The following is a 15,861-nucleotide window of genomic DNA, read 5'->3' as shown; positions in this document are numbered from 1 at the left end:
CTTCACATTAAAGAGCAATACAGAACCCTATCAGACTCAGACAAGAAACCCAGGTACAGAACTGCATATGTTCCCACCCTCACGAAGTTATTCTTCCTGATTATTCCAATGTGGAAACTGAAAGAAAGCTATAAAAATCTTTAGGTCACTTAGTAACAGCTAAAGAAAAAAGAGAAAGAGAGTGGGCATTAATTTAATTCTGTATGATGGTGTGGAGGTTTCAATATCAAAATTCCTATCAGAATCTAAAAACATCAAAGAAGTTAATTTTAAACTTACTATAGCAATGATAAAATTAAAAGTATGTATGAGAAGAGGCAGTACTTACCACTCAGTAGAAAACAGTACTGAGAAATCTTCCCAAAACCAGTGCTAAAACTTTCTAACATAACCTAAACCATGGCTATAACTTCAATAATTGCAGCCCATACAAACAGAAATGGAAGGAGTTACTAGGGGTTCATTAGACTAGTCAAAGCCATTCAAAATCAGGACTTCTGTCCACTGATGTGAATATTTTATATGAGAAACTCACTTTCACATCCAGAGCATAAAAGCAGTGCTTACTTGTTATTGGTGGGTCCTGTTGCCAAGACATCTGATTGCAACTTTGGGAAAAATCCTTGTTCATATTTCCCTTGGCCAATCTTCATATCAAGTAAATGTGGGTGGATAGCTGTGTGATCGATCTTCATCAGCCGCTGCTCGATGGACTGAGCTGCAAGTTACAGTCACAGGGGAACAACCATGTTAGCAAACCACCTGAAGACACATGCTATGACAACAGAAGTGGTCATGCTCTGATCCCTGAAAACACTCTATAAAAGTTAAAGAGTGGCTTTAAACCCAGAATTCTGTCACTTTCAGAAGTGAAGGAGCATCTGTGCTGTTATGTTGTTATTTAGCTTTTAGTTTCTTCACTCACCACAAGTAGGAATAGCACAAGCAAGTTAGCTGTTAAATGAGCAAGGATTCACAGGAGCCTACAAGATGTGTTATGAACTGGCAAGAGCAGTCGAGTCTTTCCCTGCAATTCACTGTTTAGTTTTAACACTCCTTCAGCAGAATGGAGACCTCTAAGGCTGGTTGCAAATCTCTATGGGATCAGACACCTTGCTCTTCCCCAGACATGTCTGCCTGGGCAGATGTACAGGAGGCAATACCTGAGTTTTACAAACATCTGGCACCTATCATGATCCTCCTTCCGAAATTAGATATGCCACTACTGGATGACAGGCCTTCAAAAAGCATAGCTAACTGTAACAAGGCCTGAGCAGCATCAAGAAGATGAACAGATGCTTGGAAAGAGGGGAGGAAACTATGGCAAGATCAGAGAGGAATTTCAGCTCTGCTAAGACTCATGTAGTTCAGTCATTTACTTTAAGAACATGAGGATTCCATCTCAAATCTCAAGCAGGGTGAAATCTGTCACCCTCTCAACACTGAGTCAGATGCACTGCGAAGGAAAGGGGAAAGGAGGTGTATGGGGAAAATCAGCATTTAATTAGCAACTTTAATATTCAACTCTTTATAGCCCATCCATTAACAGGCAGGCCCATTCTTTTCAGCATATCGCAACTACTGAATATGCAGAATGTGGAAGCTAAATCCATTTTCCATTTGTCAGGAACAACACAGAACTCATTTCCTATTTTATAAAACTGTGATGGGAAAGAAACTGTCAGGAGATTTACATACATTACCCTTGGAAACTCAGCAACATTTTTTCCCCACTCAAATAATAAATAACCTTCATGAGGTTTTCTTTCGGAAAAAAGGGCCGGGTAGTGTGGGATCAGAGGGTTTGAAGGGTTCCAAAAATAGGAAGTTAAACAAACAGGTGCAGGATAGGTGCTAGGGTCACGTATACTGTGAATGGGAAATATGAAGGAAAGTTGGTATTACTATCCGTTTGCTGCATTTCACAAGACAGCAAATGAGGTTCCGGTGCCACAATATCTACCAAAACTAGACGGTGAATAGACAGTCGACCTGCAAATTAGAATTGGTTTTAGATAGTTAAGTAGACACAGGATTTCTATTTCTGACACATTTGTACCAAGTAAAATGCTCAGAAAGTATTACACAAAAAAAATCCCATGAGAAGTGTGTGTTTACCCCAGTTCATTAATGTGTGTCCCAATAAATTTAAGAGCATAACTTCCCTGTATTACTTAGAAATGAAATAAATACTTTCACAGTAAGAAACTCAAGGGTAATTTGAAAATGCCTCTTGTGACTGTAATGGAAAAAAGACCTTAGTATGGGCATGCTATTCATGAACACTATTGCTGAAGCTACCATATATGCCACACAGGTTTATGTCCCCAGCATCCCCTGCTGCTCTACCCAAATGGCATAAGGCAAAAGAAGGTCTTTTTACAGGAAGGGGCAGATGAGGCCAGTGGAACAGACACTGGGGCTTGGTTCCTTGGTGCCACTGGTGCTGGTCCCACCACCATGGTGAAGGAAAATTCTCCTGGCAATGGAACAGAAGCTGCTTAAATGAGAAACAGCGAGCCCAGCTCCATGGTTTGGCTTGTGTTTATTAAAGGCACCAGCCCAGCAGAGCTCAAAGGGAATGTAGAGGCTCCCACTGTTCTGGGTGTTTAAAAGCATGATGAAGTTTTTGCCTAGGGAAAATAAGGACACTGCTGAGTCATCCTCAGGTAGCTTTAGGGCTTCCTTGCTGGCTGCAATGCTCAGATGACTAAGGACCTATATTTCTTTGTGGCTGACACTGTACTTTTGAATATTTTACCAGCCTGTCTGAACGTACCTGCTTCTTTCAAAGTGCTGCATTTCTGATAGTTGGATGTCCGCAGTGCAGGGGCCCTTACATTATATAGCTTTATTTTCTCAATTCGGGAGTCAAAAACTCGCAGAAAAGGGTCCTTCTCTTCCCACTGGGAGATTATCTTATTGTCTATGAAGGTTGCAAACATCTGTGTTTCGATGAAGTGGGAAAGGAATGGGAGGTAAGGCTCAGGTTGGTCCGAAAGGAAGGAAGCCTGAAATACAGAACAGCTCATTAGTGCCATATTCCCACCTGCTATTGACATGACGAGCTGTCCTGCAGCAGAGAACTGATCCAGCAGCCAATGGGAAGGCTCGGACAAGGCTTCCCCACCACAAAAACATCTCTCAGAATTGCGAATCCATCTGCAAAGCAGTTTGGTTCACGGGTCACCTCTTCAGTCGCAACTGTGAGAAATAAGTAGTTGTGGAGACTTTGTGACAGGTAGACTGTCATAAATGGAATATGGAGTTATTGAAGCATAACTCCCATCTTATTCAAAACAGCCTGGCAGCTGCAACCTGCAGGAACGAGCCCTGTGCCACCCATGGCAGACCACCACCAGATGAGCTGACTTGGGACCTCTGGTCTGGCATCCCTGCTTGGGACCAAATCACTTATTAAGTACATATCAAGGGGTGTGCAGTGCATTACAGCTAATTTTCTCTTGTGAAGTCATTCAGGGAAATTAATCATGGATTTCCAATAAAAACTGAGTGTGTGCCCAAGTCTCTAACTGAGCTTTGAAAACCCTAACCTTAATAGCCCATTTTATTGCAGAAGTATCAGCAGAGATTGCCTAAACAACACTTGTCTTATGAATGCTGCACCATTCAATGCCTGAATGCAAACAAGATCAATAAAAAGCATGGCAGCATTTTTCTGATCAAAAGCTGACTCAAATCAGTATTTAGTCTGTTCCTGCCTCTTTAGCCTTCTACTATTCTCCTTAGAGAAATTGTGTCTGAAAAAAGCTGATGGCTAGGAGAGCTAACTACTTTGCAAGGTCACGCAGAAATAACTGTGCACACTTCCCAAGATTTCTCATTCCTTTTGCTAGCCTACAGTCTCTTTATTCCCCTATTTGTAATCTCAGATTTCTTTTCACTCCAGTGTACACACTACGATGGGGTCTTAACAGTACTCTTCTGCCATAGGGATGTGATAACCTTCTACAGAACAACATTACCCATTAAAAAAAAGCTCTACTGTGAGATTAGGAAACAAGAAGGACCGGATTTGGTTTTTTGCCTTGTGTGTGCACCTCTCCTCTTACCAAACAAAAAAGACAGAAGAAAAAGTCCATTTCCATTGCTACCCTTTCCACCAAACCCCATCAGCTTTGCAGAAACCTGCCAGACTGGTTCATACACACCAGAATAGCTCTGACCAGCTCAGTGGATCTGCACCAACTCACTTTGGCAGACAATCTGGCCCTGTGTAATCAAACCAGACAAATCTCTCGGTGAGGCAGATGAAGAACAGGGGATTAAAGAGTACCTATGCTATATACACACATTACATAGCTGTTCTCCCTCCCTCCCAAAAGCACTTTCAGATGGAAAAATGAATACACGGCTATCTTTACTTTGTCAAAGTTTTGCATTTGTTCCCTGTTTGTCAGCCACGACTCCATATCGGGGGCAGCCTGAATGACGAAAGCCTCATAGTCTGCGAACATCTGCGTGAAGCGGTTGGCGAACACCTCGCGAAGCTGCACGTTCAGTTTGTAGTCCCTCAGCTCCACCTCCTCACAGGGCAACTTTCCATCCTTCTCCTTCTCTGCAAGGGGAGCCGTGATGGTCATTTTTTCCATCGTCACGCCAGTTCTTTTGGCCAGGGCCTGCAGGCGGGCGATCGTCTCATTGCCCTTCAGCAGCTCATACATGTTGAGGGCATTGCTGGGGATGTTCCCGTTCTTTTTGTCGTTCACCAGGTCACTAAGGACCAGGTTCTTGAGTTTGGTGGCGCTGTCACTGCAGTGCAGGTTACCCTCCGGTGGGATGCCAAACTGCAGGAGAACCTCGGAGATTTCCTGGATGAACTCCAGCTTGTTGGGGAACTGGGGGAATTCCTCTGGCAGTTCGATGAAATGGTTATCAATGTCCACAAAGCACAGGTTTGCCTGAAGTACAAATAAAAGTTTCAAAATGAATGCTCAGCACAGAATTGACTTCCTCCTGGCAGTGTTCAAGGCCAGGTTGGATGGGGCTTTGAGCAGCCTGGCCTAATATAAGGTGTCCCGGGCCGTGGCAGGAAGGTCAGAACTATATTAGATTTAAGGTCCCTTCCAACCCAAACCATTCTATGATTCTATGATCCTCTAATAAGTAGCCCTGTTTACCTAGGGTAAGAGCTTTCAGCAAAAAGCTAAGAACACACATGTGCAGGAGACTTTAGCTGTGTTGTCTTGCCTATGACACTTCAGTAAAGCTGAAGATCAAGTGGATGGCAACTGGATGAATAAATAAAGCATCCTGCCCTCTCCTGCTCCCTCAAGACTTGCAGATTCCAAACTTCCCACTGCAAAGATTTGATGCCCCCTCCCAGACCGGCCAAGGACACACCAGCAAGCACAAAATGCAGTGCCATTTCTCAGCACATGTAAAAACTATGTATGTTGAATTATCACATCTCAAGGACATGTTTATTTTACCAGGATCCATCAGCAAGAGGACTATGTAGCTGTGCTACCAAGGAACGAGATGTTCAATGAGAAAAATTACATTGCTGCAAGCAAAGCTGCAAAAAAGGGTCCCATGCAAATCCACTGGGATCATGTCTGAGTATAGCTTGTCCACTGGTGGTCAAGCGCCATTTCCCCACTCTCCTTATCCCCTGTTTCCATGAAGGCTTTTAATCTTGGCAATTCCTCTGCCAGAGATTTAAACACAGTGCTCTTAAGACAGCTTTGCTACGAATGGAGATGGATCTCAGCCCGTAAGATTAAAGCTAAGTGAAGACATTAATCTAGCAGAGCAGATACATTTGCTAGGGAAGTGTCAATGGGGGGATGGAAGAACCCTACATAAAAATTAATTACATTGCAAATGCACCCTCAGGAATAATAGCAGAATGAAAAACAGTAATCGATCTCCTGGACTGCGGCTTATTTCTGAAATTCACTGTCTGAGTGCACTGTGCTGAATAAATCTTAAACCAGGTAAGATTCCTAAGGTGCGGAGCTCTGATGGGTTTTACCCTGGCACAAAGCTGCAGAACGGGAGATGCAGAAACCCACAGGGCAGGGACAGCAGCAGCAGCAGATCTCTGTTATGCCTTACTTGGCCATTAGCTCAGCTCCTCTGCCTGCTCCAAGGTGCCTGTGCTGTTCTTGACTTCTCACCAAAGACTGTAGACTAATCTTCAGATTATGTGAACAGAAAGGACTGATTTTCCTCCTTTTCTGAAAAGGTTAATTTTCAGCAGGACAATGCATTCCACAGCAAACATGATTATAATATACTGGATATTTTAGGGACATGTTTGACATTAAGCACCTTTCGCACAGATACTTCGAAGTGTATTAGCTTTAATTTGGTAAAGCGAAGGGTCCTTTCAGCTCACTTTTTCATAATAAATCTGGATTGTACAGAGGAAAGCGTATCTTCATCCAAAACAATTTGCTTTACTTAGCTATACAGCTTTAAAGAGTTGTGGTATGCATCGGTGCGGTTCCTTAGCTCAGGGACTGTCTTCTTATCTATCAATATTTCATTTCAAAGGCTTTTTAATTTCAGCTCTGCATATAATTTACAAAATTTGAAAAATGAGATTTGGATTCAGAAAACCCTTAGGGAATTGGTCTCACTTCTCTCTTCAAAAACACCCGATGATTAAAGTTAATGCAGGCAGATTAGTAACCTTAAAACAGCACGATGGCCAGTTGTTAGAATTTTTATCTCTAGCAAACAAATGGCTTATATTTAGAGCAAGAGCTTGAAAAGCTAGCCCCTGGCCTGAACAATAAAGGAATGCTAAAGCAAACAGCACTTCATCACTGCTTGCATGTTGAAGGATTTTCTATTTCTTTTTACTGTCTAGAGGAATTTGAGATCCAAGATCTTCCCTGTTCAATTCCCCTTCTTTCTTTCCCTCTCCCACAGTTACTGGACTTGTGGTGTTCATAAATACTAATATTTTTCACTCATTTGTTATACATCATAGTGGGGGGTGTGTGTGTTTCCACCCCACTATTACTCTTCCCTCGCTGGCAATATTTAATTTGTTATTCCAGCAGTACTTCAAACCCATCACACTAGAACTTTAATTTAAGCAAAATGACAGCTTAATCTGCTAAAACACATGACTAATAATTTTTAAAATCACAGTAATTATGTAATATTAGCATGGTTTTACTGAAAAGCGTAGCTAGATACCAGCTTCTTTTCCACACAAATGCAAATTTCATGCAATTGGGTCATTGTATCCACGAGGCAAGACTTGATTTGCACTGTTACATGCCACTGATGCTAACAATCAGGCACCTCCACTTAATACTTAAAATAGACCTTTATTGAAAACCATATTATCCTTGCCCTGTGTTTATCCCTCCAGTTTCACTCCCCCTCCTGCGTGTTCTCCCCTGCTGCTGCTCTCAAGCTGCCTCCTCAGTCAGGGCACCTATCTGCAAGCCTTAAGGACCCTGCCCCAAGGAAAGACCTGTGCATGAAGCTGAGCATAGTACTGTCACCACCATGAGATGTCACAGCCATGTAAGCCCAAGTTAAAATGCATAGCGTGGTCTAGAGATGGCTCCAGTCACTATCTCAAATGCAGACAGGCTAGCCATATCGCAAAGACTTTGCACTGTGGAGAGTGATCAGTGGCCAGGTTAAAATGTGAAGAAGTTTTAATCATTTTGGTGAAATTTTGCGGAGAAGGATCTCCATTTCAGCCTACCACCAGTGATCTGAACATCTAGATTAGGAGGACAACCTTTCCATCCTTTTTTCCTCTGTGGAAAAAGTGATAGACCAGGCAAAGTTTCCACTTCCCATTGCATGGGAGGACAGAAGATCTCCAAAAGACCACCCTTGGATCGAGTCAGTATTACAGAAGTAAGCATACATGTATGCCAATAGGTGGTTCACAGGCATGGAATTAATGCAAATCTGGCTTGTTTGTAATGAACCTCAACCCAGCCAGGAACCTGGGGGCTCATGCAAGGGTGGGACAAGGCCAGCAGGACACGGTGATACTTCTCATCAGCAGCAGGGGAACAGGTTTATGCCAGCTAGCAACTGCACCTGAGATCCAGATTCATGAAGACCATCCCCAAATGAAAGGCTCTTTAGCCCTCTGTCAATAGGACTATGACAGTGACAAAGAGCAACAAAACCTGATGAAGCATGTGATGTAGGGAAAGCATAGAAACTTTCAGTGTCATAGAAGAAGCAGCAGAAGCATTTAGAAGTCAGTTTACTTAGTGGTACTCATTAAATTCAGCAATGGACTGAGAAGGGCTCTGGAAACTTCCCCTACTATCTCACTCCTGTTGGCAAACAGCCTTCACAGTGCCAGAGAAGGCTCCCAAGACCAGGCATGGCATTTTCCAGCAGGGATCCAAACAAATATTAACAATGCATTCCAAGATTGCCTCCCCAAAGGTGAAGACTGACCTCCTGAGGCAGCTCCAGCTTGGAGCGGTCGGTTCCCTCCTTGGACTGCAACCCCATCAAGTAGGGAACAGGAGCGTCCAGAAAATGCAGGAGAGAGGCAGGAAGAATGGGGACATACACATGCTGCCACTGAAACGGGAACAACAGTGTTGTGATCCCCTCTGCCACTGTCATCAGCCGCTGATAATCTAGACAAGGAGGGAGAGAGAGACAGACAATGAGTTATCCTTGTGTTTCACTTTTGAAATCCAGTTGGCAAGGACATCAGTGAGAAAACAAGAGAGAAACCATGTTTATGTGATAAGACGTGTGAAAATAAGACAATACTTAAAAACTTTACACACTATTTGTCAAAACTCATTACCCCCAGGAAGAAACTGCTGAGCATAAATATTCATATCTTATCTGGATCTATTATATCATTAGATTCATTTATTAAAAGCATACCAAAAGTTCTCTCTCTAGTACAGGATAATAATACTCTAATTCTATAAAAAGCATCTATTTTTTACAAGGAAAAAAGAGGAGAAAGAAGTGAAATCGAAGGAAACGTGGTTTCTTACTTGCTCCTGTCTGCCTGCTTCTGCTTCACTTGCTACTACTAAGTTTCAGATTTGCCTTGGCTACATACCAGCAGAAGTTTACAGGCTGTAAGTATTTAAAAGCACTGCTTGTAAATAAAACCCAAACAGAAGCCTAGCAGAAATTTAGTTGTCAAAAATATTCTGTATAGCTACCATATTTACACTCTATTGTTTCCCCAAATCTGTATTTAATCCACTATTTCACTGCTTTGCAATGTTTGGCTCAAATAAACATTTCAGGCTTTACTTTTTAAATTAAAACTTAATTTGATCCAGCTGAGCTGCAAGAATATTTGGATATGAGTAAATTCTTTTCCAACTACCCAGCTGGCATGATGCAATACCAAAGCCTGTTTATTAACATGAGGAAATCTAAATTTGAGAACACTTTGGGGTTTGTTTCTTTGTTTTCCTTTAAATAAATAAATCCATCACATGTTGGTATTAAAGAGAAGTGCATCCTTACAGCGAATTGTAAACTGCAGGCAATCCATCAGGAAACAGGTAAAGGGCCCTGGCTCTTGTAAGCTGCTGGTGAATGTGAAAGCAGATGATTTTTTACTCCACTTTACAGCAGCTTCTGCCTTAATAACAACTCCCCCCAAATTTCTAAGAACATGGAGGTACTTAAACCCAAATTCCCTAGGAATCTTAGCTTGCCATGAAGCAGCAGCACACCTCATTTAACAGTGTTGGTTAAACACAGGAACACCAAAGCAAATGTTCATAAGTATCTTTGAACTTGCACAAGGTACATGGCACAGACAAGAAAAGGAGTCAGTTCCAGCTCCTGTCCTGGGCCTCTGCTACCTGTGAAAGCTTCTTTTTACTATTTGCAGCTCCAGTGTGCGGTACATCATCAGTAACCACCAAAAGCAGCAGAAGGGATGTCTCCTCTATGGCTGTATCCTAAACCAGTTCTCAAGCTCTCGTCAGTGTCTCATTGAGAAAACGAAGGATTTTTCACTCTCACCAAGGCCAGACCCAGATCCTTGGCAACAGTTGGGTTGTTGCCAATCTCTCCTAGCCCCTCTGCCTCACTCCATAAAATTAAGGGTATATGTATGAACCTGGTCTTGAGTCTGCTAAGGCTGCTTTTTTCCTATAGCTCCACTGTCCGCTTTTGTCTGCATAGGAACCCAGTCCTGAACAAGCCAGCCTGTTGCCCTGGCAGACATCTGTAACATCACTGCCATCTGACACGACTCAACTATTAGGTCACTGGCAAGATGCACTTGAATAAATATGCAAATTAAAACAACAAATTCTCCTTTCTGCTAGCACCTCTCTGTGGAAAACCAGCCTCGATCTGCAGAAGGTCAGCCGGGCAGGCAAAACTATTTTTCATCTTGTCTTACTAATAGCTAGTCACTCAGTCTTCAAAATGATTTTCATGCGCAAAAGTCAGTCTCAAGGTTACACCTCAAAGCGATTCCTAGCTACAGATCAGCCATTTATGAACCCCTCCTTGTGCAATGGTCTATAATTACACAGGTCCATGTGCTGTCTTGTTGAGGAGCACCTATACAAACTGAAACAATACTGCTGGTGAACCTTAAGCACCTCATAACCTTCCATAACTCTGAAAGCTTTAAAAGTTTAAACCAAAAAACATCAAATATAGAAAGTTGCATGTCGTGGTTGCATGAGACCATTTCAAAGTCTGTTCTGATCTACATAGCCCGAAATAATACTGCTACAGACAGTAGCTACAGCTGCGACAACGCTTGCTACGGGCTTGGGAAAGAGTGGCTGGAAAGCTGCCTGATGGAAAAGGACCTGGGGGTGTTGGTCAACAGCCAGCTGAACATGAGAGTGCTCAGGTGGCCAAGAAGGCAAATGGCATCCTGGCCTGTGTCAGAAATAGTGTAGTCATCAGGGCCAGGGAGGTGATCATCCCCCTGTACTAGGCACTGGTGAGTTTTTGGCCCCTGACTACAAGAAAAGCATTGAGGTGTGGAGTGTGTCCAGAGAAGCACAATGAAGCTGGTGAAGGGTCTAGAGAACAAGTCTTATGAAAAGCGGCTGAGGGAACTGGGGTTGTTTAGCTTGAAGAAAAGGAGGCTCTGACTCTGGTGAGACCTTATCGCCCTCTGCAACTGCTTGAAGGGTGAGAGGAAACGGCTTTATGTTGTGCCAGGGGAGGTTTAGATTGAATATTGGTAAAAAATTCTTCACTGAAAGGGTTGTCAAGCATTGGAACAGACTGCCCAGGGAAGTGGTGGAGTGATTAACCATGGAGGTATTTGAAAGATGTGTGGATGTGGCACTTAGTGACATGGTTTAGTGGTGGACTTGGCAGCGCTGGGTCAATGGTTAGACTTGATGATCTTAAGAATCTTTTCCAACCTGAATGATTCTACAGTTCTATGTTTCTTCGTGTTCAGGGTCTAATCTCTGATTTGTACACAGGACATTTCCCAAAAGAAACTGCTCAAGGAGAATAATCCCAGGACAGAGTGGCTCCTATGGCTTCTATTGCAACTTCTACCTCCTACCAGCTGCTTATCAGGATTTGGCACAGGTCTGTCTCTCACACTTAACTTTCCCCCTAACTGAAGAAGAGGGCAAAAGGGTTGAGTTCAAGGAGTCTGGATCCAACCCCTTTTTCTGGCAGCATCTGCCAGGGGCCCTTGGCCAAGTCCCTGCATCTCACTTCTTGTGCAGGACAAATAACTGCAGTGGGGGTATGCTCCACCACGAGTTGGCAGTTCTGCTGCATGAGCATGGAGATGAAAATGGTTTTGACATTTGAACATCAATTCTGAACACCAATTCACTATGACTGTAACTCTGAAAGAGGACAAAATTTGGCAAATATTTGGCTTGATGCAGATTCTCCGTAATACAATAATAGGACAATAACCAATCAGTACAGTATTACAACAGATACTGTGCATGCAGAAATATCTATCCCGAAGAGTTTGAAGTCCAAACACAGGCAGTGACTGAGAAAACAAGACAAAATAATCCTTCTCCTTTCATTTTACAGATTGGGGATAGAAGCTCTAAGATCTTAGGCAATTCAGAAAGCTCAACAAAAAAATTACTTTTCCTCATACAAAGGAATCTGATATCTCAAAATCCTTACCATGCTGCAGCAAAGTGTAACCAAGTTTCTTTAAGAGAGGAAAGGAATGACCCTGCCCAGAACAACTAAGACCTCCCTCATTCAAGTGCTACCTCCAAAACAGGTTGGAATCTTTGATCATAATCAAACAGAAGAGAATTTCACCTGGGACATTCTCAGCAAAGGCCCAACCATGGAATTTTTGAGTATAAGAGTACACACACACTCATTCAAACCAGAAACAGCGTTCTTGCTGTGATCAGTACACTGTTATTACAGTTGCAATATACCCAGCCTTCCTGATGAAAATTTGGCAGTTTTCCAGCTCTCTTTTCCAGTAACCTACCAAACGTAAGGTATAAAGCTGCTGAAGAGCTGGAGTCTCAGCTTGAATCTTCTAAATCCAGTACAATGCTTTAAAAATAGACCATGCTTCCTTTCTTTCCCCTTTTAAGTCCTGCTTTACATTTAATTTGAAAGCACTTGGAAGCATTTGAAAAGATGGGTTACCTGGACACCATTTCCTTTACTGCTTTTTGAACATGCATAAAGTATACCTACGAATACATACAAAGCCATGTATTTAAATATGCATCCTGAAAGATGATAATCAAATCCCAAAGAATAATTTTTCTCCCTTATCAAAGGGAACAATTCTAAGCAACTGTTTCAAACAGAACAAAGCCAACAACAGAGAAAAAAATATAAACCAATGAACCTTAATGAGAAAGAGCTAACTCTTTAGAAGGAAACACCTGAACTGGCTTTAAAACATTCTTTTGATTTATAAGTTTTTCCACATGCTACCTTTATAGTCAAAATATTATAAGCAGTCGCTGTTGAACTGCTCCTTTTTTGTAACAAGTAGGGATTAGCTGAACCAGGTATATTGGGAAAAAAAGGAAAAGGTAATATTCTGCTTTGAGCTCTGAGTGTGAGTCAGAAATGGCACACAGTGAAGCCTGTCTCGGAGTTTGGCACCTTCAGAACTGTAATGTTTATATATAGCATAATGAAGATGAAAAGGGGACTCTGAAATTCATATCTGAGACAAAAATTGTTTACGAAAGCAAAGGTTTTCAAATCAGGTCTCAATAGCTCCACAGCATCAATGCATATAAAGCATTGCAGACTTCAAAGTGCCCTGGAAGCTTCCATCTTTCATCTGGTTTGTATACTGGCAGCTGTGATGACAGATGAGCCAGACCAGGTGATTTTCAAGAGATGTTCAGATAAAATGCACAAAAAGACTTCAGGAAAGGTTGGCCATAGAATCATAGAATGGTTTGGGTTGGAAAGGACCTTTAGATCATTGAGTTCCAACCCCCCTGCCATGGGCAGGAGCACCTCACCTTACATGATGTCACCCAAGGCTCTGACTAACGTGGCCTTGAACACTGCCAGGGATTCTCCATAGAAAGCACCTTGCACCAATGCTGCCTTCAGGACGCTTGTACAGGTCAGTGACATAGGGTTATAATCAGCAGACCATCCTGAAGAAACAATCCATGGCATCTCAATGCCCTTCATCCCTGATGGATGAGTAGATTTACCAATGGGTGATATAGCACATGAGTTACAAGCTAAAAGCAGAGCAGCAATTTATACAAATCTGAAAATACATATTTTCTTATACACGATGATCAAGATGAGACTGCATCTAATTGCCTGAACCCTCTGAGACTGGGGGTCAGCTCTGCCTCAAGGGAAACATCCTGAGACCACTATTCACTGGGGCCAATTCTTCTCATTTTGCCGTGTTGGCAAATGCTTAATGGAAAAAAATCACTTCCACTTCAATAAATTTCCATTTATCCATGTCACAGCTTGCCATCAGTGATTCAGCATAAATTAGCTTATGATTAAGAGCCACCTTAAGAATTAATTCACAGGAAAACTTGAATTAGCTCCTATTACCAGCATGGTTAAGCCTCCCAGAGCAGGGCAAAGTCTGTGATAAAGCTGGCAAGGGGGCAGCAGGACATATGAAGATGCCCCTGATGACACAGGGAGCCCCTTGCTCTGCACCAGGGCAGCAGGGTGGTGTGGATGGCCTGACTCCACTTAAAAAAGTGGAGAGGTGGTGGAGTGTGTGTGTGCTTAGTGTTAAAAGCAGTTGCCTAGTCTTTCCCTAAAGTTCAGTGTGAATATGAACAGGAGTAGGGTTGTGGTACAGACCTGTACTAGCTCCTTCTCCTCATTTCCAGATGCTTTAAAAACTTGGCTTTTCAGGCCATAATGACCTCAGCTAATAAAACTGAGCAACTTCTAACTAAAAAATGTTTTTGCCTTTTCACCTAAGCTAAAAATGAAGAGTTGAGTTGATTATTCTATCCAATTACTTGTCTTCTTTCCAGTAGAAAACACACTGCAGTCTCTTCTAACTGTCGTGCTGCTAAGGCCCGAAACCCAGGTCTCTTTCACAGCATTTTATCCCCATGTAAGTTACCCTCTCCAATAGCTTTCCACTGTTTTTAAATGAATACTAGTATGGAGTGCAACCACGTTCACTTAATGAGCAGAAGAGCAAAGGTTTTCTATGTAACTATTTGGTGTAAAATGTTTTAAAAAGCAAGTACATCATGGATGTATTTGTTTAAAAAAATCTCCCCCAAAACAGACTTCATAAAAAAGACTTTTCAAACACTACCTTTTGCAAGGCAATGACTCTCTATATGCAATCATTTGTATTATAATTTCTAAGAGTGAAAAAAAAAAGAAAAGCAAAGAATTCTGAAGAGCAATTACTCAAACCCTTTGAAAAACAACTTGGGAAATGCTCAAATTATAATGAGTAGAAACAGCCTAAGCTCTAAGAAGTTTATCTTTGTCTCATCCACACATTTCCTCTCATGTTTAAATCCCTAGAAATGCAGACATGCGAAACGGATTGCCAAGGTTTCTGCAGAACTCATAGTTTAATTCATCTCTCTCCAGCAGACATATCATGCCAGTGCTTTGTTATTGATTCTTGGGAAGCAGCTACCACAGCTGGAAGTTTGGACATTGCTGGAAGCTTGGACATTCACAATATCTTTACACCTCCATGGTCACACAGGAGAGCTGTGCTCTGAATAAAATAAAGGGCACTTGCAAGAGTACTGCAAAGACTGCAACCTGAAGAATTATGAAGGAAAAATATCTAATCCCTCCCCTTGGTTTTCAAAGCTCCAAAGTTAAAATTTGGTCCTATTTAAACTTAAAAGCATTTGCTATATGCAGGAAGATACAACCTGAATCCAAAGGAGTTTTCCTTCTAGGGCTTTCAGGTACAGCTTTCTGCATCGCCTTTGCTGGCCAAAGTGATGCTTAGAGCAGTCTATTACATTTACCCACCAACAGTGATTTTGATTAATTCCCTTGAAGTCCATGCTGTCTTCATGAACAGTAAGGGCTTGTCTTTTCAGTCTTGCTGTTTAGGCAGGAGCACAGCTCTCTGCCTGTTATCCAGCTATCCTTGCCTTGTTCTGTGTTTTGCCCTAACGCTTCCACAGTAGTGCTTGCTGTTCTTAAGCTGCACAGATGTGTCACAGCTTTAGACTGAAATGCTTTGGTCATACTGGCTTTTGCCCCAGAAGGACACAATTATCCACACACCAACAGTTCCCAAACTGTGCCCTGTAAAGCCAGTAAGAGCTCTGTAGCAGCATGCTACTTTGAAGCTTAAACTATAGACCTGAGAGAAATGGAGGATTAAGATAGTTGCCTGTAGTCCAAAATGTTTGGGAATGAAGCAACTTAGAAATGAGCTCAAAAATGAGCTCATCATTCTTTTATGTCATTCTCTCC

General features: G+C 42.2%; 1 protein-coding gene across 1 annotated transcript in view; it reads right to left on the bottom strand.

Annotated features, from left to right (window-relative positions):
- The window catches only part of DENND5B (DENN domain containing 5B), a 115,970-nt gene that overhangs the window by 35,953 nt on the left and 64,156 nt on the right, over nt 1-15,861 (bottom strand). The window contains exons 4-7 of the mRNA XM_034063027.1: nt 8,419-8,606; nt 4,386-4,922; nt 2,780-3,011; nt 568-718 (exon numbers count right to left, since the gene is read on the bottom strand). Of these exons, the coding sequence (XP_033918918.1) occupies nt 568-718; nt 2,780-3,011; nt 4,386-4,922; nt 8,419-8,606 (1,108 nt within the window). The remainder of the gene's footprint in view (nt 1-567; nt 719-2,779; nt 3,012-4,385; nt 4,923-8,418; nt 8,607-15,861) is intronic.

The sequence above is a fragment of the Melopsittacus undulatus genome, chromosome 5, assembly GCF_012275295.1.
Source record: "Melopsittacus undulatus isolate bMelUnd1 chromosome 5, bMelUnd1.mat.Z, whole genome shotgun sequence".
Lineage (NCBI taxonomy): Eukaryota > Metazoa > Chordata > Aves > Psittaciformes > Psittaculidae > Melopsittacus > Melopsittacus undulatus.
Note: the sequence above shows the minus strand (reverse complement) of the source record. Positions and strands in the feature narration are given on the sequence as shown.